Source organism: Letharia lupina, assembly GCF_014066315.1.
Source record: "Letharia lupina isolate WasteWater1 chromosome Unknown contig_19, whole genome shotgun sequence".
In the NCBI taxonomy this organism is placed as follows: Eukaryota; Fungi; Ascomycota; class Lecanoromycetes; order Lecanorales; family Parmeliaceae; genus Letharia; species Letharia lupina.
The window spans coordinates 1097674-1123866 of NW_023502988.1; the positions used below are offsets into that span (position 1 = coordinate 1097674).

At 51.3% G+C, this 26193-nt stretch overlaps 9 protein-coding genes across 9 annotated transcripts; 4 read left to right on the forward strand and 5 right to left on the reverse strand.

Moving 5' to 3' along the window:
• Window positions 1–449: 449 nt before the first annotated feature.
• On the reverse strand, window positions 450–1074 carry HO133_004063 (uncharacterized protein; the record flags this gene model as incomplete). Its single annotated transcript, XM_037294982.1, has 2 exons — window positions 450–644; window positions 811–1074. 2 exons carry the CDS (start codon window positions 1072–1074, stop codon window positions 450–452), a joined length of 459 nt encoding a protein of 152 aa, XP_037149029.1.
• Window positions 1075–1610: 536 nt separating this feature from the next.
• Window positions 1611–2672, forward strand: HO133_004064 (uncharacterized protein; the record flags this gene model as incomplete). Its single annotated transcript, XM_037294983.1, has 5 exons — window positions 1611–1646; window positions 1765–2030; window positions 2089–2183; window positions 2234–2479; window positions 2533–2672. 5 exons carry the CDS (start codon window positions 1611–1613, stop codon window positions 2670–2672), a joined length of 783 nt encoding a protein of 260 aa, XP_037149030.1.
• Window positions 2673–3312: 640 nt separating this feature from the next.
• HO133_004065 (uncharacterized protein) lies at window positions 3313–6200 on the forward strand (the record flags this gene model as incomplete). Its single annotated transcript, XM_037294984.1, has 2 exons — window positions 3313–3654; window positions 3723–6200. 2 exons carry the CDS (start codon window positions 3313–3315, stop codon window positions 6198–6200), a joined length of 2820 nt encoding a protein of 939 aa, XP_037149031.1.
• Window positions 6201–6714: 514 nt separating this feature from the next.
• HO133_004066 (uncharacterized protein) lies at window positions 6715–10974 on the reverse strand (the record flags this gene model as incomplete). Its single annotated transcript, XM_037294985.1, has 4 exons — window positions 6715–6935; window positions 7064–9513; window positions 9573–10310; window positions 10367–10974. 4 exons carry the CDS (start codon window positions 10972–10974, stop codon window positions 6715–6717), a joined length of 4017 nt encoding a protein of 1338 aa, XP_037149032.1.
• A 1606-nt stretch (window positions 10975–12580) lies between these two features.
• Window positions 12581–14725, reverse strand: HO133_004067 (uncharacterized protein; the record flags this gene model as incomplete). The annotated part of the gene is made up of 3 exons (XM_037294986.1): window positions 12581–12721; window positions 12774–14358; window positions 14433–14725. The coding sequence occupies 3 exons, from the start codon at window positions 14723–14725 to the stop codon at window positions 12581–12583; spliced, it is 2019 nt and encodes a 672-aa protein (XP_037149033.1).
• A 3768-nt stretch (window positions 14726–18493) lies between these two features.
• Window positions 18494–19159, reverse strand: HO133_004068 (uncharacterized protein; the record flags this gene model as incomplete). The annotated part of the gene is made up of 2 exons (XM_037294987.1): window positions 18494–18665; window positions 18687–19159. The coding sequence occupies 2 exons, from the start codon at window positions 19157–19159 to the stop codon at window positions 18494–18496; spliced, it is 645 nt and encodes a 214-aa protein (XP_037149034.1).
• A 2710-nt stretch (window positions 19160–21869) lies between these two features.
• On the forward strand, window positions 21870–22699 carry HO133_004069 (uncharacterized protein; the record flags this gene model as incomplete). The annotated part of the gene is made up of 3 exons (XM_037294988.1): window positions 21870–21993; window positions 22041–22232; window positions 22329–22699. 3 exons carry the CDS (start codon window positions 21870–21872, stop codon window positions 22697–22699), a joined length of 687 nt encoding a protein of 228 aa, XP_037149035.1.
• Window positions 22700–22929: 230 nt separating this feature from the next.
• Window positions 22930–24276, reverse strand: HO133_004070 (uncharacterized protein; the record flags this gene model as incomplete). The annotated part of the gene is made up of 1 exon (XM_037294989.1): window positions 22930–24276. One exon carries the CDS (start codon window positions 24274–24276, stop codon window positions 22930–22932), a length of 1347 nt encoding a protein of 448 aa, XP_037149036.1.
• A 241-nt stretch (window positions 24277–24517) lies between these two features.
• On the forward strand, window positions 24518–25628 carry HO133_004071 (uncharacterized protein; the record flags this gene model as incomplete). The annotated part of the gene is made up of 2 exons (XM_037294990.1): window positions 24518–25009; window positions 25098–25628. 2 exons carry the CDS (start codon window positions 24518–24520, stop codon window positions 25626–25628), a joined length of 1023 nt encoding a protein of 340 aa, XP_037149037.1.
• Between the last annotated feature and the right edge of the window lie 565 nt (window positions 25629–26193).

The following is a 26193-nucleotide window of genomic DNA, read 5'->3' on the forward strand; positions in this document are numbered from 1 at the left end:
AATAGGTTGTCTGATCACCCATTTTTATTGCTCGCGAGGATACTTTTTGGAAGAGCAAGGTCAGAGAGACGGGTAGATAGGTAGCAATGTGTGAACTAATAATCAGACGAGTTCACTGATTCTCATGCCGCAATAATTCTACAGGATTCGTTAAAAGCATGGCAAGTCGTGGGACATTTTTGTGGTTATGATGCTTTAGAAACGTATGTTGAGACTGCATCTTGACCTTGACAATACGCACCACGAAACCCTCTCGGTCTAACAACCATCTTTCCATGTAGTATGCTTTTACTTAACAATTGCATCCATCACGTACCTCTGGTATTATCTACCCTCTATACAGCATCCTCCGTGTCTCCTTGATGTGAATCCTAACGCCCACCGCCACCAGGACAATTTCTTCCCGCATCCTTGCCCCTCCCACCTCCATTCTCTTTCCTTTACTCCCCTTAGAAGTCCGCCTCTCCCAGGGCAACGCTGTCAACATCCACCCCGTCCCTGAACCATCTCTCTTCCTCTCCAATCACCACATCGTTTCCACTCATCATCCTCTTCTCCATCTTCCCATCGGCAGCAAAAGTCCAGTGCTCAATGCCATAACAGCGTTTCCAGACCATGGAATCGTGCGCATCCCTGTATTCGTACTGCGCCCATTTCGGAAGTCAGCATTGGGTATAAAGGGTAAAACTCAGACTCGCAAGACAGTTCTCGGGTCTAGAAAGAGCCTTTTTGCTCGGGAAATCTGTCTTGCAGCCCAGAGTTCGGCCTTCAGAAGGAAGGAAGGAAGGAACCACTCCGATATGTACAAACCCAAAACTGTACACCTATCCTGTTGTCCTGCTGAGCAAAGAGTTCCTTGCGCAGTCTATACTCCTTCTCCTTCTCCCATTTCTTCGTCAAGAAATCCTCAATCGCGGCGTGCCCGCGCAGGAAGGTGCTGCGGTTGCGCCAGATGGACGTGGGGGTGTAGGCTCGGGCCACTTTGGAGGGGTCCCTGGTGTTCCAGAGGGCTTGGGCGGCTTTGACTTTCTGGTGAGCGGTTTCGAGGGTGAAGGGAGGTTTGTGCTGTGCCATGATGGTCCCAACTGTTGACGGCAGACGGGGTCGGGCGGGACGGAGGCGAGAGGGGAGACTGGAGATGCTTCAGGGTGGGCGGGGTTTGTTCGGATAGCGGTGGAGCTGCAAGTATTTCTCCCATCTCCGAACTCGGGCTTTTCTTGAAGGAAAGAACATGCCGGTCACATCACGTACGGAATACGAACACTCGGATTCCATTCGGACTGCGGTTGGCAAAAAAAGTTAGGCCCTAGGAAACAAGGTCAGGACTGTCTGCGTGGCATGGCACGGTGCACGGTGTAAACCTGCTCCGAACACAAACAAAAGCGCTTCATTGTGCACACAACTTTGCTCCGTTCAGTCAGGTAAGGGCGGAGTCGGGGTGTTAGAATAATCCTGCATTGGTATATTTCATCTCCTACATTCGTTCCTTTTCTTTCCAGACCTAGAAACAGCACAGCGCCTAGATTCGATTGCCCAATCGTTCCATCGTAGGAGGTCTCTGATCTCAACGTCTCATTGATTACACCAAAATTATATATATATCGGGCAACATGGCAGATTTGCTCCTCGCCAATTTCAGCATCAGCGTCAGACCAAATTTACTTAAAGTCTTGAAACATGTCTTGGGGGTGTCTACTCTGTAGACATGTTCCAAGGCCTAATGCAACCCCTTTAATAGGCAATGCTGACTCCAAATTATAACAGACATGGCTCGCCGCTGGTGGCTGCGCTCAATCAATCCTCTTCCTTACGCTTCCTCGCCCTGTTGCTCTCCTTCCTGCCGTGATTCTTCTCCTACTACGCCTCGCCAAAGGTGCATTGATCACCCTGGGCTATATCCACAATACATACACCGATGGAGCTTTCTTGTACAAGAGCACAGCACCTATACCCGACGAGGATGGCTCGATCCCAGCTAAGGCTGCTGATAAGGGCTTGGTTGTCTTCATCGTGGGAGCGAACACCAATCAGTGAGCCTTTCTCCGAGGAAAATCAAAGAGTCAAGGGATAATCACTAATCACTGACAGCCCAATGGGTCTTTTCGCCCCAGGTTTCGCGAATGTAGGCGATTACTTTCAAAACATGTGGAAGGATGCTGAAGCAGACCGCGAGAAGTGGGGCTGTGAGTATTTGGAAGCATTCCTGACTGCTCTGTAGCTGACTCGATGATAGATCTCGGAAAAGCGAACACCATGCAAATGGCTACTGCAGGCGGCAATGCTTTGGTGACCATCTCCTACTGGAAGGACATAGAACATTTGCACGCATTCGCTCATGGCCCGACTCATCGTCTGGGCTGGGACTGGTGGGCTGCGCAGAACAAGAAGTATCCCCATATCGGCATTATGCATGAAACGTACGCTGTGCCGAAAGGTGCATGGGAAAACATCTATCAAAACTGCCACCCTATTGGCATGGGTGAGTCAATGCTATCGCCGACCTTTGCATGACTGTGACTAATGTACCTGCAGCCCAAATCAAATATCCAATCAGGGAGTCGAAAGACGCTCCTCTCAAGCTCGTCAGTACGATAACGCAGGCGAAGGGCGGGAAATGGAGAACGATGACGAGTAGAATGGGTGGAAAGGAGGATGAAGGTGAGGAGTGCTGAGGTGTCGCGTTACTGTATAAATTTTGAGCAAGTGGAATGCAGACATTGACCCCACGGTGGTAGGCGGGGGCGCTGCTTGAAAAAATGGCAATAGGGTAGAAACCCCTCGAGTGTTAATAACATAAAGTAATCACAAAGTACAAGGTTCATAAAGCATCTCTGTTCGGACTTCGTCGATCGTCTTGGCTTGTTACCTCTGACTCTCTGAGTGCGTTAAATTTGGAGGAAGCTAGGACCGAAAATTGCTACTTTACTGGCAGCATGCCCGTAGTTCCATGTTTGTTTAGAGGTGTAGCAAGCGGTATGCTTATATGGTATACCTTAGCTTTGGCGTGGACTGGGTGATAATATGCATGCTAAATGGCTTTCAAACCGTTATAATTATACAATGGCAGAGGCAACTGCGAGAGGAAAGCCTGGGCGATCCTCAACTTAGAGTAATCTAATCTTACTTGTGTTCGAAACTCTAATCTGCCATCTGGTCATCCTCGGCCTAGCTTACTTGTATGAGTAACTGTGCGCACAAGACGTGCCAAGCGCGTTGAACTCAATCATTCTCTCGTCGTACTCAACGAAGTCTTGATCCATACGGATGTATAGTGGCATATTCTAGGGCTGTGTCTCGAACCTTCGGCCTACAATGGCTCCCTCGGGGCCCCTTAAACGCAAGCAGTCTCCCCACCATAGCAATCCTCCCCCATCCGCTAAGCGTGCAGCCAAACGCGTCAAAACCTCTTCAGCCAGAAACATCCTCGCCCAGACTTCCGACAAAGCCTTGAGCAAGAATGGCGATCTTGACGTATCCGCCTTCGTCAAGGCTCGCGAGTTTGAGATCAAAGCAATGGCTGCGAGCATGGGGGCTTCGAAGAACAGCCTTTCTACGAGAGCGTTCCAGCAGGTGCCGAAGGATCTGAGGAGAAGGACAGCTAGTCATAATGTGAAGAGGGTGCCCAAGAGGCTCAGAGCGAGGGCAGCAAAGGAGGTGCGTCGAGGCCACAAGCAAGATCTTCAATGGAGATGAATGGCTGACCTAGTACCGCAAGTGGAAAGATGAAGGAAGATAATGCGCCAACGGTAACGGCTCGTCGAAGAAAGCCAACACCCCACCAGAGACTCCGACTCGAGAAGGCAAAGAAACTCAAAGAGCTGGGCGCTCTGACTAAGAAGAAGCGTGCTGCGGCAAAGACGCAAAAGCCTGGGGAAACAGATCCTGAAAAGATGGTGGCTATTGTTCCTCGATCACGCAAGCTCAAGAAAGATACCCTTGCAAAACCTGCAAACCCTCCAGCCAAATTCCGCAAACGCCAAGTCCATAAGCAATGGCTTCCTACACATCTGTACCATGCAAAGAGAGCGCATATGACTCCGCCGAAGGAGCCGTTATGGCGATTTGCGATACCCTTGACGCCGACGGATAAATGCTATAGGCCTACGCATCGTGCTGCATCTTTGAGAGGCTGTGTTGCTTGGGATACGAGCTATATAAGCACTATTGGAATCGAGGGGGTTGAACCCAGTCTGTTGGGGCTACTGAAGGGTATTGGAGTAGAGGAGAACATGCTTATTGGGAAGAGGGAGGCAAAATGGAGGAGAGGTACTAGAGGCTGGGAAGGTTGGATCAGGGAGAGAGATGGCGAGAGGATGTGGATCTCTAGAGTTGGCATTGTGTGGTGTTTTGATGCCTCACCCGCAGAAGACCTGGGAAAATCTGGACGAGAAAGACAGATCGATAAGGAGAAAGGAACCGAACTAGAGACAGAGCCCGAACCGCAGAGCGGAGATGGGGAGGGAATGGAGGTCAATTTGGCGGGAAAAGATGGAGCAGAGCAGGTGGTCAAGCAGGAAAAGAAAAGACCGAGGAGGAAACTTCTTATGAGAGTGCATCCGTCTGCCTTCCTCCAGGTCTGGAGCGAGATTTTGAAGGTGGCCAAGATCCAACGGCCACAGGTCATGGTGGAGGATCTAAGGTTCGAGATTGGTAGCATCGAAATTGTTGGACCTGGATCTACTGAGGCATTGATTGGTGCTCTTCATCCATCGCAAGCTTCCGAGCAAGCTGCCAGGGTTACTGCAAAGAACCTTGCAGAAGATGAATGGGTGGACGTTGGATCGGCGGAGGAAGTCTGGCCTCAGCTTGCAGCAGTCACGAATCCAGCCTGTTTACCCACCAATGTGATGTTAGGCTTCAACATCTCAGACCCACGGCTACATTATCCACCACGTACTGTCCCGCAGCCTGTCTTCGAGGTGGCCAATGAAACATTGCCAGAGCTACTGTCATCATGGCCACCTGACCAGGCCCAAGCCACGCCTGACATGTTCGACCGGACGAAGCGGCTCACGGCTTCTCGTCAATTAGCCAGCCAGAAAGCCATCAACCGCCGTAAAGGCGAGGCGTTGCCAGGAGGATACCCCAATCCAACTCCCAAGGACCCAAAGATCCCTGTCCTACTCCTAGCATCTCGTCCACGCACCAAAAATGGTCAAGGCACGTGGACCTTGCTTCTCCCCTGGGACTGCGTCCTTCCCGTCTGGTATTCTCTGATGCACTATCCTCTCTCCACTGGCGGAAACCCTCGCTTCGGCGGTCTGCAAGAGAAGAAGCAGGTGTCTTTCGAGCAGGGCGTACCCTGGTTCCCTGGTGACTATCCTGGTACGAAAGCAGGGTATCAATGGGAGCTGATGGAACGAGAAAGAAAGAAGCAGGAGTGGGAGCGGCGGCCAAAAGGCAAGAGGACAGAATGGAACAAAGTAGATCTTGGGGAAGGGAGGAAAGGAGAACTCGGTATGGGTTGGGCCTGCGACTGGGACCGTCTTTTCCAAGGCCCTTCGTCGCCGGCCCGTACAGAAGCTGCAGAGAAATACTCTTCGGCAGGACCTGAGAAAGCTGCCAAAGACGCAACCAAACCTGCTCCGCCTCCGCCCAAAGACCAACAGCCAGAGCAAATCCCCACCGAGGCCCCAAACCCACCCCTCAAGATCCACCACCTCCCTAACCCCCCCTCAACCACGCCTCTAATCCCACCTACAGCTCTCTCCCCAGTCCACATCACCCTCCTCACAGCCGGCCACCCTACTCGCAGCGCACGCATCTACCGCCTCCCGACCAGCAACCCCGAGATGCGCGCCAAATGGCTCGCTCTGGCCAACCCACCTAAAGCCTCAAAGGGTGCTCGACACTCACGGCCACCACCTCCGAAGCATGTCCCGCAGCATGCTCGTGTTGCCAACAACCTTGCCGCGAGCCTTCTCAGCGGCAGCGTCGCATCCCCCGAGACGGGGTTGCCGAAAGCGGGTGAGAAGGAGTATCCGCCGGTCCCGGACGAGGTCGATTTGATCGGCTTCGTGACGACGGGTAACTATAATCTGGGCGAAGGCAGGTGTGAGGCCATCGGGAATGTGGCCGTGGCGAGGGTGGTCGGCGCGGACGAGGAGGGAAAGCAGGCGAACGCGAGGAAGCTGTGCATCATCAGAGAAGCCGGGCAGGGTTTGGGCAGGTTGGCTAGATGGGAGTTTTGTGTGAGCTAGCGCGGGCGGAGGGGAATCCTCAGCGTGTCGAACCACTGGCTGAACCTGTCTGCCGATACGATCGGACCTCGACCCTTCGCAACGAATTGCAGGTATCTTACATTCAATGTGACCGAGGAGGCCCCGGAACCACTGTAGCATCGGGCCTCCAGCCGCGTAGATCCATCGGACACCGTCTCCTGAACGCATGCACAAGTCTCCTCTGGACCAGGTTCGAGTATGCAATCAGTTGTTCCATTGAAATTGATGAAGTTGATGAAGTTAAAGCAGTCGAAATGGACTATCCATCCCTGTCCTACGCAATGCCATCCTCCATCATCAGACCTATCCAGCCGACCATTGATACAAGAAGACAAACCACCTCCTCGTCGTGTCCTCGTATCTTTCAGATGCTTGTAATCATGCAGGATAAACATTCGTCAATACCATTATTTCCTCCATTCGCTCCCCTCATCCCCTTCCACACCCACCCGACTTATTCGTGTATGCACTTTCCTTGGGCGAATTTAGACACCTACATCCCCGCACCGATCCTCATCTGTTTGACTATCTTCTTATCCTCTACCACCAGCCCTCTGGCCTTCAAAATTTGCTCCAACGCTTCAAAAACACGCTCGAAAGATGATTTGGCGCCTTTCTCTTGCGTGAAGCGTGCAATGGCGATGTTGGCGCGGCGGCCGCGGTGGAGGAGGGTGTGGAATTCGGCGGCTACGGAGAGAGAGGGTATGTGGAGAGCTGCAAGTAAATTAGCATAGATGGCATATGGCGATATGTTGGAATGAGAAAGTGACATATCTGGGGATTGAAAGGGACAGGATGAGGAGGTATCGTGGACGATGGATGAGAGGAGAAACGGCACATACAGTTCTTGACATCCACCCTGGCCCAGATCCTCCCTGCAGCTTTGTCAACAACGATATCACGCATGCCATATTTTCGCCATTCTCGGAAGACGCCAGCGACTTCCTTGCGAGCGCGGACTTTTGAAACCTGGAAACACATCACATTGACGGCAGGCTTGATACGCAAGAAGCGAGCTAGCCAATTTTGTGGTTGTGGTACAATGACTCTCGCAATCTGAGGTGGCGGCGGCATCATGGTATCCTCTGCGTTGTTGTTTTTGCCATGCTTGTTCGGCTTGAGGACGCTGTTGTGGCTCGCGTTCTGCAGCGCACCGCTCATATATGCATGTTGCGGAATGTAAGTGAAGGTGGAGTCTTCGGTGACTAGGCTGTCGGCATCGCCGAGGTCATAGTCACCGCCAGCTGATTTATCGGGCTCCTTGGAGTCGTGTCTGCCGGAGAAGATCTTGAAGAAACGAGCTTTGCCTGATCCTTTCTTGTGTTCACTGGTTTGGGACTCCTCGCTCGGGACGTCGGAAGCACGGTTCCGGGCTTTCTGACCTAAGGGCTGGAGATATGACAGCGGCTGCTGCTGGCCCTTGACTGGGAGTGGAGGACCCATGTCATTGTCTCGGCTCCGCTGGACGGGCTGATGGCGGCGGAACCAGTTGCGCTTCCTGGCTTCGGGAAGGTCTGTTCTTCGAGTAGCAGGATCGAAATTCTCTTTATCCTCGCCTTCGTCTATGGGCTCAAGGCTAGGGTTTTCGAGAAGTGCTAGGCCAGCGGAGCGGCGTTCTTCGACCTGCTGGCTATACAACTCTTCGGTGGTGAACAAGCGCTCTGTTGGTATGATCTGTCGCGGTGATCCTGCGGATGGTGTAGATGATTCGCTCTTCTTACGTATGGTAAGGGGCTTAACAGGCGATATTGGCTTGAGACCGTCAGAAGACTCTACAACTCTAATAGTTGACTGTGTATGATTAGTGTTCTGTCTCTTGGATGGTTCTGATGCAGAGCGGAAGCCAATGTTATTCTTCTCCATGATTTGCTCAAATGTGTCCTTGCGTGGGATGCCAATACTAGGATCAGGCGTTGAGACTGCTCGTCGCTCCTCCTCATGCAGTCTTATCGTACTGGGCTGCATCAGTCGGTCCAAGTGTGCGATGACTTCGTCGAGATAGCCTGGAGACATAGTTGCTTCAGCGGCTCGCTGTTTGAGGAGATCTCTGGTCTTCGCAAGCTCTCGCTGAGTGTAAGATCCTAGATGCTCGGAATCCATTCGTCTCTCGGTAGCTGGTGGCAAAGGCAATGGACGTTGTCGATAGTCCACCTCGATTTGCCTCGCTTTGCTGTGACGAGTCACAGACACCGGCACTGGATCCTCGTGCACAGAGAAGGAAGTCGCTGGTGAGGAGTAGGTATTCTGAGAAGATCGATTACCTGTGGCTTCGGTTCTTGGAGTTGGTATGCTGGAGGCGATTGGCGAACGATTGAAAGCATCATCGCATAGCTTCTCCATCTCGACGCTGACCTTTCTGGCGTCATCCCTCCAGTAGTGACTTGCTACTCTTGGCTTCTTTGCAGCGTGTTCTTTGACTGGGCTCTTCCGTGAGCGAACGACAGGCAGGTCTTCTGACCGAGGGTTTTCCTTCATGGATGTTGAGGGCGAAAGCGAGATTTCTTTGGTTTTGGCACGCGACTGAGACTGATCTCTAAAGAATCTCTCTTGTAGGGTGAATGGCGAGGTATGATGCTCCTGACTTCGCAGGCGCGGATGACGGCCGCTGAAGGAACGTTTGCGATTGTGTACGAAGCTGACGTTGCGTTTATAGCTCGTCGACTTTCGCGCGATAACGACGGATGAATTGCTTCTCATAGAACGTCGGGAGGACATCGTCATCCTGGAGTTACCTTGTGAGATTTGCCGGTTGGTCATCATCCTCTGGAGCTGTGAAGGACCTGCGCTGTGCATGGTCATTGATGGAGGAGGTGAGCTTGCGATACTGTATACATCTTCTGCGCCTCGGGCTCTGGCAATTGCGGGATTCCGTGCAGACGTCGTACTCCCCAGACGGGTCGATGGCTTCCTGGAAGCATCGTGAGACGTGACGCGAAGTAGGGTTATTCGTGCTTGATCTGCTTGGTCTTTCGCAATTTGGGCCCGGGAAGGCCGGTAGGGATCATAGCTCTCCTCGGTTTCTGCAACGCTGGCCTGTCGATGGACACTCTGGCTGTGGCTCTTCCTAGGTGGCGCCGCGCTTTGCTCGAGGATAGAGTACTGAGATTGCCGCCGTTGACTACGTGATGTCTGAAGAGAAGGTCTTGTCGAAGACCGCCTTGCAGCTCGCTGCTGTGGTGGGTTGTGGTGGTAGTCGCTGGTTGAGTACTCGATCGGAGGACCTTGGTAGTTTTCGAGCTGCTCGTCTCGAAATCTGAGAAGTTTGGTATAGAGGACCTTTTCATGATTTGGCCTGATGCATATATGATTAGCAATTCGACGGGGTTTCCAGTCAAACCCAATGAATCTTACACGTCACTCAAGAGTTTCTCCGCAAGCTCCTCCACACTGACACCATGCCACAGGTTGCCCAGATTTCCCAGTAGGACATCGTCAATGTCGTCTCGACGCTTGATAGGCGTTCCACAATCCTGTATTGTCAACGGTGGCGCAGGACCAGTGTAAGGTCTGCCATTGTGATCCGTACTATCAAGGTTCTCGTACTTTTTGAGGAGAGGGTGTTGCCACATGTGCTTTATCGGAATTCGTTGTCTTGGGTCCGGCTGCAATATTCTGAGTATCAGATCTGCGGCTTGCTGCGAAACCCCTTGGGGAATGATGTATTCGCCGGCCAGTACTGCGTCAATGACATTGCGCCAATCGCCAGTACTGTCGAACGGCAGCGTCCCTGTTAGCATGGCGAAGAGGATGACGCCGCAGGACCAGATATCTGCCTTGTCTCCACGGTAGTTTTCCGCGCGAATGACTTCGGGAGATGCATAGTGTGGACTTCCGCAGGAGGTATTGAGCCACTTGTTGGCAGGCTGAAGTGCAGCCATACCAAAGTCCACGATCTTGATATTGCGATCGCGATCCATCAGGATGTTTTCTGGCTTGAGGTCTCGATGGCAGATGTTGAAGCGGTGGCAGTAGGAGAGACCGGAGATCATTTGACGAAATATGCGAACAGCTTCAGGTTCCGGAAGACGGCCGTTTTTGATAATATGGTCGAAGAGCTCGCCGCCTTCGACGAACTCCAGGACAAGGTACCTTTGAGCTCCGGTCAGTCGGTCCATTGCAATCGCGATGCGACTATCTAGACTCACAGTTCACCCCTGTTCTCCCAGACATCGTATAGACTAATGACGTTCGGATGCTCAATTAGCTTCATGATGACCACCTCCCTCTCAATACCTGTTGGAATGGCGCCCTTGTCGTCATTCCGAAACATCGTATCCATGACGGCCAAGCTAGTGCTGCGTAGCATCTCCGCCGATTTCCTGCTGACGATCTTGATCGCAGCATATCTTCCCGTAACAGCATGTCTCGCTTTCCTTACTCGCCCCGAAGCCCCCTTCCCAACCGTCTTGCCCAGTTGCCATGGCCCTATATGGGTCTTGCGTCGCGATTTACCAGACGCATTAGTCGAAGCATTGGAGATCTGAGAGTCGCGATTGGAGTTCCGAGCATCTTCGCTGGAGATAGCCGAGATGCGTCTGTCTTCTGCTTTCACCACAGGAGGAATGGGATCGTTCAGAATCTGAAGGTTGCCACCGGGTGCAAGAGATCCGTGGTGGGGTATGCTGGCTGGAGAAGAGGTGTAGTGGTCTGAGCTGGGGACTGGCGTGGGGGATTGATTGTTGACCCAATTAGTGGCATCGCTGAGCGGGTGGCGTCGTCTTTGAGCTTTCCCTTGAGCATGATGTTGATCCATATTTGTAATTTATCTCGCAGATGAGGGTTGGACGGGCGCCTCCTGACGATGGGTCGCGTTGATCGATGCCCAAGCTGACCCGGCGCCGTGGTTGGCTGACGACCGAGTCTGGATATGAGCAAATTATGCTTGCAAAGGCTGCTGTCGCCCACTGGATACTAGCTGAAAGCCATATGATCAGTCCGTAAAGCTGAAAAATAAAAGAAGCTATGATATCATTCTCTTGGTCAGTGAGTGAGAGAGAGCGAGCGCGGTATAAAAGTATCGAGCAGCCGCCCACCCCTTGAAGACTGATAATGTATTCTGAGAGAGCTGCTGAATACGACAAGTCTTCTCCCTTCAGGCAATATTTGGAGCGCGTCCGAGTGTCGCTCTTGCCTGGTCTCCGTGACTCCTCAACCTTCTCAACCTTCGGGCGAGCAACCAACAACCTCAACACGTTGAACGCTCAGTGGAGAAAGTGTAGCAAAATGGTAGAGACAGTGGAGAATTGAAGCAAATTGAGCTGCAGCAAATGAGAGACGGGAATGCAACCCAGGTTGGCTGGAGGTGGTCTATTTTGGAAGTGAGGAATGCACCAAAACATTGGAGAGAAACCTCAGCTAAATGGAGATCAATAGGGCTGAGACTCAACACTGCCTCGCGGTGACGAGCAAAAGAAAATACTCGGGGATAGGTTAGAAAGTCATGTATGTAACGAAGTCAAGATATTTTCTTTGGAGTGCATGAAGATTCCTTCTCGACAACGGCCTACACCTTCTCACAATTCCATACTCTCGTCCGTTACCGCGACTCCCCGCTCTTATGAACGTCCATCTCTTAGATACAAAATTCAAGTCAATGTCATGGCATCTCCTGCATTTGTACACCTTTCCTGGTCTTTCTTCACGCCTGTGCTTCTGTCTATCATTCAGCACAGCTTCGGGAGCCTGAAGCAGACTAAACTGGAGGATTGTTTCAAAGAGGTCTTGCACCGTCTTGCGGTCATCATGCTTGCTACCACATGGTATCTACAATGGTGGAAAGCTCAAAGCGAAGCGGCGACGTTCGGGTACCATGTAACCCTGTCGATCTAACCTTCTCTGGGATTACACCAATGGAGGTTCAACTGGCATATTCCATTGGACTATTCTGCTGAGGCAGGTTCACAAGGCGAAGTGGACCAGAATACAAGGTATCAATATTAAGAATGAGAATGCTAACACCGGCTGGGTGCCAGAAAGAGCTCGGGCATTATTCAGCCAACTCGTACACGAAGACGCTTTTCCACCGCAGCACCGGTAGCGATACGCTGCAACAGCGACACCACCTCAAACCGGCTCGCGAGACCAACACCTGCACTAGGTTTTCCCACCACCAGCCCTGGGATATCTAACAATTCCGCATCCGAAGCGGCCCTTTCCCATCAATCATCCAACACCCGGCTACCCCCGGTACGCCACAAAGCGAGATTCTTCTGTACACCAGGTTCCCTGCACAGCATGCGATGGTAAGCGCCAACTACTATTACCTCGTTGCATGTCGTCCTACGCCCCACACCATGACGCCGTGAATCTCATTGATACATCGCCATGAGAAGAGAAATAAACAGAAGGGCCAGTAACCCCTACACTGAACTATTATGGAGAACGGGTGATTCATCGTTATCACTTGATTCGTCCTTTGGTTGAGGATCCGGTGTGTCTTCCCGGTCCCTGGTGCTCGAGGAGGATGTCGACTTGCCGCAGCCTTTGACAAGGATGTGTCTCTGTGGAATGTATAAGTTAGGATTTCCCCAACTCCACACGTAAGAAGCTTACCTTGAGAGCATCTTTCCTCGAAAAGCTCTTCTCACAGTACCCGCATGGGAAGGGTTTCACCGCAAGATGTATCCTCTTATGCCTTTTCAGGTCATGGTTCCGGTTGAAACTTTGGGGACACTGATCGCACTTGAAGGGTCTCTCATTATGCGGTGTCGGTTGCGGATTCCCATACATCTGTTGCTGCAGATGTGCTGCGTGGCCGCTATTGTAGCCAGCCATCATCCCCCCGGGAAGACCATGGCTTGGTATGCCGACCAAGCCCATTGGATTATTTGGGTGATGGATGTTCGACATAATCGGTCCGCTCATGTGTGCTGGGGCACTCATGGGCGCTGGGAGGGAATATGGAGCATAAGTGGAGCGGCCACCGAACGGATTCGACTGTGACGTGGGAGGGGAGAAGGTTGCTGATTGAGCGTTGACAGGCGATATTCGAGACCCTTGTGGTGGTGCGCTCATTGGGCTCTGCTGAACCGGCGATGAATTAGTGTGGAACGGAGGAAAAGTGCTTTGATGTGCTGATGACGGTTGAGACTGGCTGTAGAAAATAGGCGTTGAGTTTGGTCTTTGCATATATGTATCTGTGCCATTGACAGGCGACGCCTGGGTTGTGGCTGAGACGGGCGTCTGGGTTTGGGTTTGGGTCTGGTTCATGTACGCCATTGCCTGAGCCTGTTGCTGCATGGTTGGGAGACTTGTAGCCGCCGACATTGATATTGATGTAGGTAGAGGCGGGAGCTGGCTCATGTCGTATTTCATGTCAAATGGCGGAGGAGGCAAGCCCTCGGTTGCAGACGGCGAGTTGGAGTTGCCACGCGCAAGAGATGCAGCAAGTGTGCTCGACAGTGAAGGAGAAAACAGTCCCCGAGCTTGGTTCAATGGGTTTGTCCATGGCTGTGGCGTGTTCCCACTTCCCATTCCAATAGGCGTCAGACCTGTTGGAAGCGGTGGCCAAGCAAAGCTGTTGTACGGCGGCATTCCACCTTGGTTATTATTATTGAGACCATTCAGGGCAGAAGTTATCGGACTAAGGTTGTCACCTGGGACTGTCGATGGCGGCGTCAAAAGGTTGCCTACGCTGACCGATGCCTGTGTAGATTGCGTACCATTAATGGCAGGCAAGGGAGTGTATTTCTGTGCGTATTGTTGACCAAAAGGTGCCGGGAGTTCGAAGCTTGGCAAGTTGTTCGCGGCTGGTCTGCGAGATGTCAAGCTGGAAGATGCTCCGGTTGGCTCCAAGTTCGAGGCCATACCGGGCTGCTGCTGTACCGCGGCCGTCGCCAGATTGTTGAGGACCGCGTCGCGGTTGTTGTGACCTGGTGGCTTGAAACCGTCCGTACTGTCGCTTGGTGGGGTAGGTAGGGTGCCCAATTGTTGAGCCGTAGTGGCTGGAGTAGAGGAGGATGCACCAGGCCAGTACTGCTGACTGGCCTGTTGTTGCAAGAAATCCAGGGAGGGCAACGTAAGCTTTGAAGCCGGAGACGGCGTGGCGGGTTTGAAGCTGCGGCAAGCTCGATCGACTGCTGGCAATTGAAAGTGATCGCGCGCTGGAGGCAGCAGAAGGGTAGCCAGCGTAGAGAGTCTGGGGATTTGTAGGTGTTGCTGTCCTCGACGGAGCTTGCACCGTGGTCGTTTATTGAATCGGTGGAAGTTCACGGGAGGGTGCTATGGTTGTTCTTCGAGTCGCGTTTGGTATTTGGTGCACTCGATGCGACCCTTCTAGTCGTCTTACTTATTCCCAATGAACGTTTGGCTTTTGTGATTGCAGGCAAATGCCCGTGACGGTGGTTCTGGTACTGGGAGGCAGGTCCCGAGAAAACAAGGCGCAATGGCGTTTGGCTCGCGGAAGTCAGTACCGGTTGCGTCGGCGGGGCAGAGCAGAGGAGAGCTCGAGTCGGGCACGTCAAATTATTCAAAAGCTTTCTCAGATTAAGTTGCAGGTACCGCATATGCAAGAAGCTCGGTTCAACAGTCGATGGAGCGGCGATCTCAAGCCTAAAGTGTTGTGAGAGCTCAGTGTGTGCCTAGAATGCCGAGTCCAAGTGCAAGCCCAGGCTCTCGGGTCCGTCGATCAGACGGACGATCGCAGGAGCTGTCAGCGCAGTAGATCTCCGCCGCTCGCTGTAACTTCCGTCCGACTGGGCAGCAGTGATTGATAGTAATAAAGAAGAAAATAATAAATAATACGGAATGCAGAGGGGATTAGATATGATGAATCACAACAACAATGATAAATAATTGTAATAATAAGGGAAAGAGGTTGAATCCAAGCTTTTGGAAGGATTGTTGGGATGCGAAGCCTTTGGGGGGGGGGGGAGAAGGGAGAGGAGGGGGGAGGGATTGGTTGTTGTTGGCGCGTTGTAGGTAAAGTTCGATTTTCCCTTTGTCCAGATTTAAGGGTGGGCTTGCGGCAGGCGGTCTGAAAGGCTGGATGCGGGCTCTGACGGCCTTGTTTGTGCCGCTGTGACCTTGATAACACCGCTCAATTTGGCAGAAGAGACGGGTTCAAAAAAGGATGAAGGGGAGAAAAAAAGCAGTTGACAAAATCGAATGTCACCTTGTTTGGAATTGATCGGTTTTTTCAACGGTGATTGTAAACGTAAGGAGGTGGACGCGTCGCTGTCCGGCGAGAGCTCTGGCCCCAGTCTCGCCAGTCCGTCGCTTGATAGAGTCTCTTTGGGATTTGGATGAGAGGGAGTGGGAGCGACGCGGACATGGACAGGCTAAGGACAAGCTTGGTCTCGGTCATCTTAAATTCATGCGGAAGCACTTCTTTCATTTGACTGTCTAACCTTACTCTGCCTGACGTAGAGATAGCCTCAGCAGACCTGAACAACAAGGGGTTGATTGTCTTCATCTTTCTAACTTCTACAACAAAGTCTATCATGCTTTTCCCATCTCCAATTTATAGCCCTTTCGAACTCAACTCATATACCTACCCCACAATTCCTATTCTTTGGCCCACAAGCCAAGATCAAAATGCCTTATGTCTAGAGCTCGGTCTCTGAGCACAAATGCTCGTATTTACGGCTTTACGGAGCATGTGGTCTTTCATTCAGATTATGCCCAGCGAAGTATCGGCAGGGGTATTTGGTCGTGAAAGGGAGGCTCCGGAAGGCTGATTCTGACCTTCAGAAAGGCTTCACAATTTGTTTGGGTGAGTCTAAACTCTTGAAGCTTGAGAGGGTGTAATGGATCTCACGTCAATAATGATATCGACCCGGTTGGATCATCTGCCCCCGGTCACTTTAGTCGTAACCCGTCAGGGACTAGGAGGTATCCCTTGCAGACAGGGGTCTCTCTTTTTGCGCAAGAACAATGAATGGAGAATGGCCCCTCGGAAGAAAAGTCTAGACTTTTGACCTTACTTATTTGTCCCCCCCTTCAACTTTTCTCGCAACCATTTCCCTTTTCCTTTCCCTGGTCGTATCAATAGATGTCTATTGACTCCAACACGTCCTAGTGGGAGCCCATACGAATTCAAGATGGTTTGCCTGAGGCCTCATCTTGCTATACGAAGTTGTGAAACTTGACAGTTGTTGGTGTTTTAACGCGGCTCGTATTAGGGGAGGTTTTCTTTTTTAGTTAGGCCTGTCTCCGCAGCCTCAACCCAACTTGAAGAGATAGAGTGCAGCGGAGGGGGACGGAAGCTTCCCCTGACTTTTGTACCAGGCAGTAGGTATGGAGATCCCGATTCCATGGATCATTTGACGTTCAAGGAAGGCATATCTCTCTCAAAGCCTCTCGTGTGCCCAGGAGATATTCAGAAGGTCCGAACGGTTCCGTGGGGCTTCAACCATGGTTACGGGATGCGGAGACAATCGATGAGATCTTCCTTGCGTATTGCGGAAGTCCAAGCAAGTCCGGGGAAAGTGATGCCAGATCAGGGTATGTAAGAAAGGGTGGAGACGGTACAAGGCAAGGTAGAGGGTTAGAAGGGACCGGTCTAGACACCATCTCGGACGGCGGACCGGATCGACCGATGTCAAGCTTGATCATGCTCAAATGAAGTGACGAGAGATTATATGCTGGCTGCTGCTATCCTTCCATCAGCGTGATACGACGAAAAGATGTCAGACTCCTGTCACTTTGAAAGGAAGGTTGTAGACTTTTTACGATGCCTTGCATGAAACTTTCGCTTATTTGACTCTTTCATTGGTCGAGGTCAAATTGAGCCAAGAAGCGACATCAAACTTGCTGTCTTGGCAAGGAATCTTTTGACTGGACCCCACATTTAGAGTGGCTCGCAACCTTTCTTCTTCCGCGCGAGTTGCGACCTCTCTCAACCCACCCTTGAAAGCTCGAAATAGTCGTGAGAATGATGATGATGACAATGATTATGATAATGATAATGATAATGATAATGATAATGATAATGATAATGATAATGATAATGATAATGATAATGATAATGATAATGATAATGATAATGATAATGATAGTGATAATGATGATAATGATGATGATCGCAAATGAACAAAACAAGTCTTTTCCATATCGAGTCCCATTCAAGTGTCTTAATGTGGTACATTGTGCTGGGATGTCGGTGTCCAGTTGCGTTTCTCGATTGTTTAATAATAGTAATAATGGTAATAATAATGATAATGACAATGCTAATGATAATGATAATAGTAATAGTAATAGTAATAGTCATAGTAATAGTAATAGTAACAATAATATTGTTCCCATGATTTTTCAAATCTACGAAAATCCGCTAAAAGTTCAGTGTCTCCGGAATCTTGCATGCGTCTATTGATTGTCGGGTCCCACGCCTCCTCGGGCTACTTTGCGATAAGCAGCCAATAGACTCCACCCACATCGCCCCCCTCCAAAAGCCGCCAACCACCGACACCCGCAGCCCTCAAGCCAGCCATGCCTCGTGGCAATCGCAACTAAGAACCCTAAATCATTATCTTATTCACTTGCTGCCACACCCTTTCAAGCATACATCCCTCCCCCCCTCCCCCCCAATTCTTGTACCTCCTTTTCTCCCTTTTTCCCTCTCTCCCACTTGAACCAATCATGATCCCAATGTCATCCTCCCACAGATAAGGCAAATCATGACGGGAAATCTGACATTTGATATAAAATATTTGTCATGAAAGGGTTCGGACTTTTCAATATAGCTTGCCAATCACGTCACATCATGCTGCATACCTACGGTACAGCTGCAGATGCAAATACGTTTACCCATGCACGGTTTGCATACCGAATCCGGACCATTTTCTTTTTGGTGGTATTGGCAAGGGTAGCGGCGATGACTGGTTACCGGAATATGTATGCCCCGGTAAAGATAGCCAGAACCACGTGGAAAGCAAGGACCGTGCGCGATGCGTCGGTCTCGCCGACGGAAACTATACCCCACCTGCCGGCAGTCAACCTGCATGACAAAAGATGGCCTTCCGCTTTGGGACGGCGTGGGGTCCCGAATGCAGGATGAATTTGGAATCGCTGTTCCTCGGGTTGAGAACCCGGACATCTGGAACCATGCGTCTCTTTTTTTACCAAGCAATCTCACTGGCCTGCTTTATTGTTGGGGAAAACACCTTTGGAAGATGACATTCTTCGTGACGATGATGATCAATGACTGCAAACCCTAGCACTAGTACTCATTTGTCTTGCTTCTATCGCCACAAGCCTAACCAGATCCGCCTCGTTCATCATCCTTGCCCGGTCGTATAGTGATGCAGCAAGACTGTCACCCTTTACCAAAATGGCTAGTTGTAGCTCAATTCATCTTGACTCATCTCTTGCACCATCAAGCCATCGACTTGGCAGTCTTCTGCCTGATTGAGCCCTTCACACTCCTTTTCCTCAGACGAAAACCCATTCCATTCTTCCTCCTCCTCATCTTGCACTGCAACATCGTCCATTTCACCGTAGTGTTGGCTCACAGGTTAGGCCATAGACCCAGCATCATGGCTTGGGTCCGCCGCATCATCCCCAAAACCACCCAATTTGTGCTCAATAGCGTATTCGAGGTGCTGATTGACGAGCTCAGCACCCCCGGACATGTCTTCAATCTCGGGCCTCTGCCCCGGTGGTTTGCCAATGAAGGTCTTGTCGTAGAGCTTCAAGAGCTCACGAGCGGTACTGCCCTGGATGTTCTTGTCCTCCAGCTGGCCTCGGACCCAGCGGCGCTTGTTGCGGAGCTCAGTGAATTCTTTGGCGCGTCGAGAGCCTCGCTGGGACAGCCATTGCTCGCGGATATAGGTAGGGTCGCTGAACGTTGCCAGCGGGTTTTGTGAGAGCACTGAAACGTTGCTCTCGGCGCGTCTCAAGACCTTCTTGGCGTTTTTGCGCTTCGCTGTCACTGGATGCCTTCCCAAAGGAGCGGTTCGCTGGCCCGGGGCCGCGGTCTGCTTAGATTTGACGCGACTCATGGTGTATGCAAGGCGATAGGGTGGCGAATATTGGGAGAAAACGTGCGCGCAGCAAGGGTCGATGTTATGGAAGACGTGATGCGAAGGGGTGTAGGCGGACCAGGAATCGCGTTCAAATCAAGGAGAGCCAGGCAAAACCGACAAGATTACAGATGGCGTGTGTACAACGTGTGCTGCAAACGTCGGAAGGCGTAGTTGAGGAAACTACGAAAAGGTGTTGACGAAAGCAAGGACAGAGACTGGAGATTTTAATTTTGATATAAATATCGAAATAGGAGAAAATCTTTTTACCGAGGGCCGTCGAATAGCTTCGTGGCGGTAGCTTGCTCCCGTCACGGCAGTGAAATACGTGCTCTCTGGTTCATGTGAGGATAAGTCTTTGGTCCCGTGGTCTTGGGGTAGCTGCCAACCTCATGGGTATATTGACGATGTCCGATCTGCTGATCACAACTATTGTGGATCCTTCATCCAATGGGAAAGTGGTGCAGTAAGAAGAGTGGCCGCCTTCTTCCTGTGCCTTGAATACCTGCGAGTGTTGGGGGGGTTAACCAATCCTGGTGCTTCGCGTATCTTTTTGGTTCCATGTTCGATCCTGACCTGTATCAGTCTTTTTACTTTTTTGCCCGCACTTTCCTTTCAACGCAGTGACGTCTGCACATACTACCCTGTACGGTTCCTTTTACTTTTGACCCGTGATTTCCGCTGTTTTGAGAATCCTGTGCCTTTTTGCTGGTCCTCTTTTGTCAAGTCACACTTTGGTGTTTGGCACTAGTCGCGAGCATAGTGCGCACATTGAACCATGTCACATCCATTCACTCTCTATCTTCGAGCTGAATAAAATCAGCCAATGTTAATCTTCCAATTTGTCGGACGCTTTACTCAATACGCTCAACGCAGCGAACAAAGCGAAAAAGCGAGAAAATCGCATGCACTGAAAGATTACAATTCGATGATCCAGAATATGCTAGCAGATGGGCTCCCACGGCTACTGGTTCCGACAGGCAACATTGAGGAGACAGAGACCTTGGACGAGAACAATTGTCAAATCGTGGTGGTACGGCAAGCAGACTCATCTTCCGATGGCGCTTGACCTTCTGGGCTCGGTGTCCAGTATTCTACCTCGTCGATCATAGGTGCCATCGCAATGGGCGCGCCTCACGCCAAGTGGAAGACCGAGAAATGCAAGAGGTGACAGTACCACTACTAGCATTGACACGAACCCGTGATCTCGAGACATTGGATGGTCTGGTCGGAATACCCCAGGCCTTGCGCATCTGGCAACCTCGGACTAGCGCTTTCTTCGCACAATGCATTGGCAGTGTACGCATACTGGGCTTGAAAGCTTCACATAGAAGAACGGATAGGCGTAAGGGGTGACGGTGAGAAGCCGGGACGTCGTCGTTGAGAAAGTCATAAGAGAGCTAGCCGACATGGGAAAGGACTGGTGCCATGCCAAGAAGCGACGCCTGCTCTTGACTTCAACCTCGAAGATAGATCCTAAGGGCAACTATTGACATTCTGACCTCCAAAGACAACTCCAAGCTACCATGGTCTCGCTCTTTTACCGCCTCCGAATGTAAGCCTGAGTCTATGGCCACCCTGATTGCTGGAAAAGGCTCTACGAATACAAATCTCAGACCTCAAGTTTTGCTCCTTACTCTTTAATGCCCAGTTAATATGCGTCTCAGAAGCTTCAGACTCAAAATATTACCCGTGCATTCATACTCTCTGAATCGTAGGTGCTGTCTTGGTCGCACGCTTCTTGCTAGTGCTCTCCTTCAAGGAATCTCCAATTGTTGCATGTCGCTGCCAACATCAACTACACTCATTATTTGATTCTTTTCCTGGAATCTTTTCCTGGCGTGCAGGTGAATCCTTTGAGAAAATCAATGGCCCTTTATTGGTATTGGTAGCTTTCGCACAATCCAAAGCCATCGCCCTAACAATTCGAGTTGCCAAATTCACATACTGTTGATACCCTATCGCGCTTATTTAGCGAAAAGCAAAGGAGGTCAGAGCTTCAAAGTCTGAGGAATTTCTGCTTGAATGGTTAGCCTGCTGTGTTAGACCAGAGAAGTATAGTGAGGGCTAGCCAGAGTGCTTGTATAGTGTTGAGATGAAGTATCGCCGCCACTACAGGCCAAGCGACCCCCGTCTAAGAAAGGAATGTACGCATTCTCTTTTGGCCGCAATCTATCCCAGACATTTGGAAGAAGAGAGTGAGTACTGACTACATCGCGAAAAGGAAAAGAACGATATAAGAAGCCAAAGAAAAAGGTGTGCCGAACTCGAACCCGGAATCGAAAAAAGGAAGTTTGCCTCAAGAGATCTTTTTAGATCGTACTTATCCTTCGCACTTCATCTTCGGCCTGTCAACGAAGCGCCACCAACGTTTACCCTGCAGTACGTATTGCGGTCGACATACTATAACACTGATAGTGGGGTTGAGACCTGGCGATCAATCACGACCACTAGCGTTACGTGGAGGACGCGGTTGCCTCAGCTAAACTAGAGGATCCAATGCCTTGTCTGAGAATAAGACTACTAATCTCATCCTCAAGGAAATCTTGTCGGGCCCTTCGGGACCAAGGTGCTGCGCCTTGCCTATCAACACTTTGCACACAACTCTCTGTCACAACGCTAACACTACTGTGACATTCCTCATGCACCTCTCTTCAGTTTCAATATTATCAGACCTCCATTACCCATTATGACTCGAAGCGAGGGTCCTGTCAGCAACTCTGGTGAACTCTTTGCCATGGCAAAAGCCCGCCGCCGCCAGAAGAGACAGGTCAAGAAAGCAGCCAAGAGGGAAGCTGAGCGCAGCAACAGCGGTAAATCACCATGCCATTTTCTCATTGGTTTTGCTCTCATGGTCCAGACTTCATTTGCAGCACTGTTGGGGGTTTTATTGACGCATCAAGCCCAGGGAATATGGCCCCCCAACCCTCTCATCAGACCAGCATACAATCCCAGCAAGCGCTGCTCGGACATGGCGATGAGCCTGAGAGTCGTACCGGCCTGGGTCTCGAGAAACGAATCAATGACGAGGAAGTGTTGCGAAATCACACAAGTAAAGACCCAATTTCAAGCTACTGCTCCGTCGTCAAATCGCCCATTTATTACGTCTTGTCCAGCTTTCGCTGACCTGGCACGACACGAAAAGCAGCGGCCAAAACTAGCCCGAACGCCAGCACCATCGGCGACGGTCCTTCGCAAAAGCTACCTGCAAATGGTGACATGTCCACACGCCCGCGTCATTTTGACTACCAGCGAGGTCGTGAGATGTTTCAAGCAGAGTGGGTGGCGGCCGCAGCAAAGGTTTCCGGGGGCCGCATCACGGCCAAAAAGGAGGACATGGAGGACTGGGTCAGCCCTTCGGCCAGCGTGAGGCGTCGGCGGGGCTTCGCCAGGGACACGGATCCGGATACCATCAGACGCTACGAGCACACGGACATGAAGCTTGCTCTCGGCGAGATGGAACGCCTGGAAGAGGGGGACGATGAGAGGGCGGCAGATGTGCGGATGGCGGGAATGTAGGGGCACTCCGTTTCAATCTTCCTGTGCGAAACAAGGGCAATCGCGAAGTGTAACGTGGCTTCGTGGAGCGGAGCCACTTGGTAACGAGCGATAGAAGGGGCTTTGATCATGGCTTGGGCATTTGGGTATTGTGGCAGCGACAGGAAATGAGTCTCTGATTCTGTGAAGAAATTAGGGGATATCCAAACTTCTCATATTTCAAGGAGGTCTATTTGATAAATGAGTCCATCCTACTCATCTGCCTCTTCCTCATCCTCTTCTCCTTCTTCTCCTTCCTCTCCTTCCTCTCCTTCCTCTCCTTCCTCTCCTTCCTCTCCTTCTTCTCCTTCTTCTCCTTCCTCTCCTTCCTCTCCTTCCTCAGAGCTTGGCTCTTCATCGGGCATGACTACACTATTCAGATACGAAACAAAAGGCGTCAGGATCCCAATCAGCTCCCCAATCCTCCCCAGACCTCCAGGGCCAAGCACCTCTTCGTCCTTCAGCTTCTTGCCAATAGTATAATTCCGCAATTTCAGCAGGTCAATGTTAGGATTGTCCTTCTCGTAACCCTTGGGCTTCGTCTTCAGCATATTCTCCGTGTTCATACCCACAAACGCCTTCACAGCTTTCTTCTCGTCATTCGCTATTCCGCCAAAGAAGGCCTTTCTGAGCTCTGCCGCCGTCAGCACCGCCTTGATCCTGTGGCTTTTGAGGTCGACGTCCTGCCGCATCAACGCCAGAGGCGGCGCTTCTGGATGCCAGACACCAGCTCCCACGAATGATCCGTTAGGCTGCACCTGGACATAGTAACCCGCATACGGCCCTTTTCTTCCGGTGCGTGACCAAGCAGCGGAGAAGTGCGTTTTGTAAGGCGTTGGGTCTGGGGAGAAGCGAATGTCACGATAGATGCGGAAAGTGAGATCTTTGGGCGGTAGCTCTGGGATCGTTTCGTCTTTTTCAATCACTTTCCCTGTGAGGCACTCGACGAAGGAATCGAAATCCTTCTTCGACTGTCGATAATCTGCATCGTGCATCTTGAGCCATTCGCGGTCGTTGTTGGCCCGCAGATCCTTGAGGAACAGCATCGTGTTCTGGTGTACGGTGCTGTCCGTATATGGTACCTTGCCCGCCTCCCTCGCTTTGGGCAGTCTGATGAAGACCGCTTCTCCAGGTGCGGCATCGATCTTCGCGCCTAGCCTCCACAGCTCTTGCCCCTTCTTCCCTGTGCTGGCGACCCCGCTATGGCCATTGCTCCTCGCTGGTCTCCCTCTTTTCCCCTTTTTAGGCGCATTGTTCTCACTCGCATCTCCATCTGCGTCGTCTTCAATATCGCTCTCCGGCGGCGATGACATCAGGCTTGCAGATTCATCCTCGTCCTCATACCCAGATGCCTCCTTTTCGATATCGGACTCGGACTCGGGATCCGAGCTGTCAGGGTGCTCGAAGTAAGGGCTCTTTTTGGGAGTAGTCTTTGAAGAGGTAATAGGGGAGGACTTGATGCGCTTGGATTGGCGCGAGGGAATGGTGGATTCGGAGGCCCGCTTTAAGGGGGTGGAGCTGGGGGAGGCGTTGGGGAAGTGGGAGCGACGCTGAGGCATGGTGTATATTTGCGCAGTAGGATGCGATCGTGGTGAGAGGAGAAGCAATTGGAGCTACGCTTGGTATGTACTACACGTAGTGTGTTGCAAATTAAAGCTGAGCTTCCTCGTCGTTTAACTTTGACCGCCAAAACGCGTCGGCGCGTGACATCACCATAGCCGCCTTACCGGAACAGGAAGCATTATTGATTTTCCCCTTTGACGCGGTAAGGCCTCCTTCCCGTCTCCGTGCATGTCAATGATGCGCCAGAAAGCACAGGTTTCTCCCTCTTTCGTGGCCAAAAAGAACGCCATTCTTGCCTTACTCTCCACCCCCGAATCTACCTACACGGACCTCTCCCCCAAAGGCTCCGTTGACGCAGCAATTAAGCCTCTCATTGATCGCATCAATGCATTGGACGGTGTAGTGACTACAAGTTCCTGCGCGGGGAGAGTGACTGTCTTTCTTGAGGGCAGAAAGCAGGGCAAAGGGTATGAGGAAAGAGGACCTGCTAGGAATGATGGGAGGTTTGGGAAGGAGTCGGAGCAGGCTGCTGTGCCCGGGGGAAAAGGAATGGGTGGAAAATGGCTCTTTGTAAGCCATGAGCCGGTTGGAATATTCAAGAAGGACGAGGGGAACGAAAATTTAACGGAGCTTCTGGGCTTGCGTTCATCGGGAGCGCAGAATGAGGCTCTGGCTCTCAGTGGAGAGGCCAATGAGATGCGACTTGCAAGATTTCAATTCGAGCCTATGGTATGTAGAGGATCTAGCATTAAAAAATGCATTTTCAGGGTTCTGCTCGACAGTGTGATGATGTTATAAATGCTGAGAAGAGACGTAGATCCTCCACATCATGACCGCTTCTTTACACCGTGCCCAACCCATTCTCGCAGCAGCCATCAACGCGGGATTTCGAGAAAGCGGCATCCAGAGCCTCAAAAATTTGGACGATCGTACTGCCTTTCCTATGGTTGCTATTCGGACAGCTGGTCTGGCTTTCGAATCGTTAGTCGGACTCATACCAAATCGTACACAGGATCGAGAAGATGGAGCTGAGATTGAAGAGCACGTCACCTGCATTGTTAGCGAAGAGTACCTGGAGCTTCTGGTCAACATCGCAAATGAGAGATTCAAAACAAATGCAGAAAGAATACAGAGGTTTGAACAAGATCTATTCAAGAGAGAGGAGGGCCTCGGGCAGGCGTGGGAAGATAGCAATTGCAGGCAGGAGAGGAAGAGAGCTGAGGGCCTGGAGCAGCAGCAGACGTTGCGAAAAGCGCAGGTGACTCAAGAAAGGGGTGGCCCTTCGCCGTCTGATATTGATGAAGGCATAGACAATGCTGGACTTTTTAGCTCTTCGCCACCACCCTGATTCGTCAATTGCTCTTGTTGTTGTTATTTACACAGGCACGGGGAGTGCCGTTCGAGCTGGAACTCAGTCCAAACCCCGGGAATCTGCCCCTTTCCCGTGCACCTTCCGCAAGCATCTCAAGTCGTTAAGAGTCAACACATTTTCATCAATGTCGACTGCGGTGGCGACGAAGAGAGTTACGTGGCTACTATTGACAGTCACGGTCTCGTCAGGATTACTTGGAGGGGCTGTCGAGGGTAGAATAAGTGCAGAGCGTTGTGGCTGACGAGTATCGGATGCAGGCCAACGTGCGTCTGAGAGGGAGTAAATGTAGCGGGTGAGGCTAGAAGAACGCTAGAGTAATGGAGAGCCCAATTTGTCGAAAGACCATGAAGCCGCTCGAAAATCTGACGCTTGGCCTTCGCTTTGTCCCTAATTCTTTTATCCATGCGCTGGCGCTTGAAGTCTTAGTGTTGGCCACGAGTGATAGTGAACCCATCAATGGTGATCTTCTCACGGCGGTTGAGCACACCGCTTTCGAAAATAGGGTCTACACAGGGCACGGTGGGCAGTGAGAATGTTCATG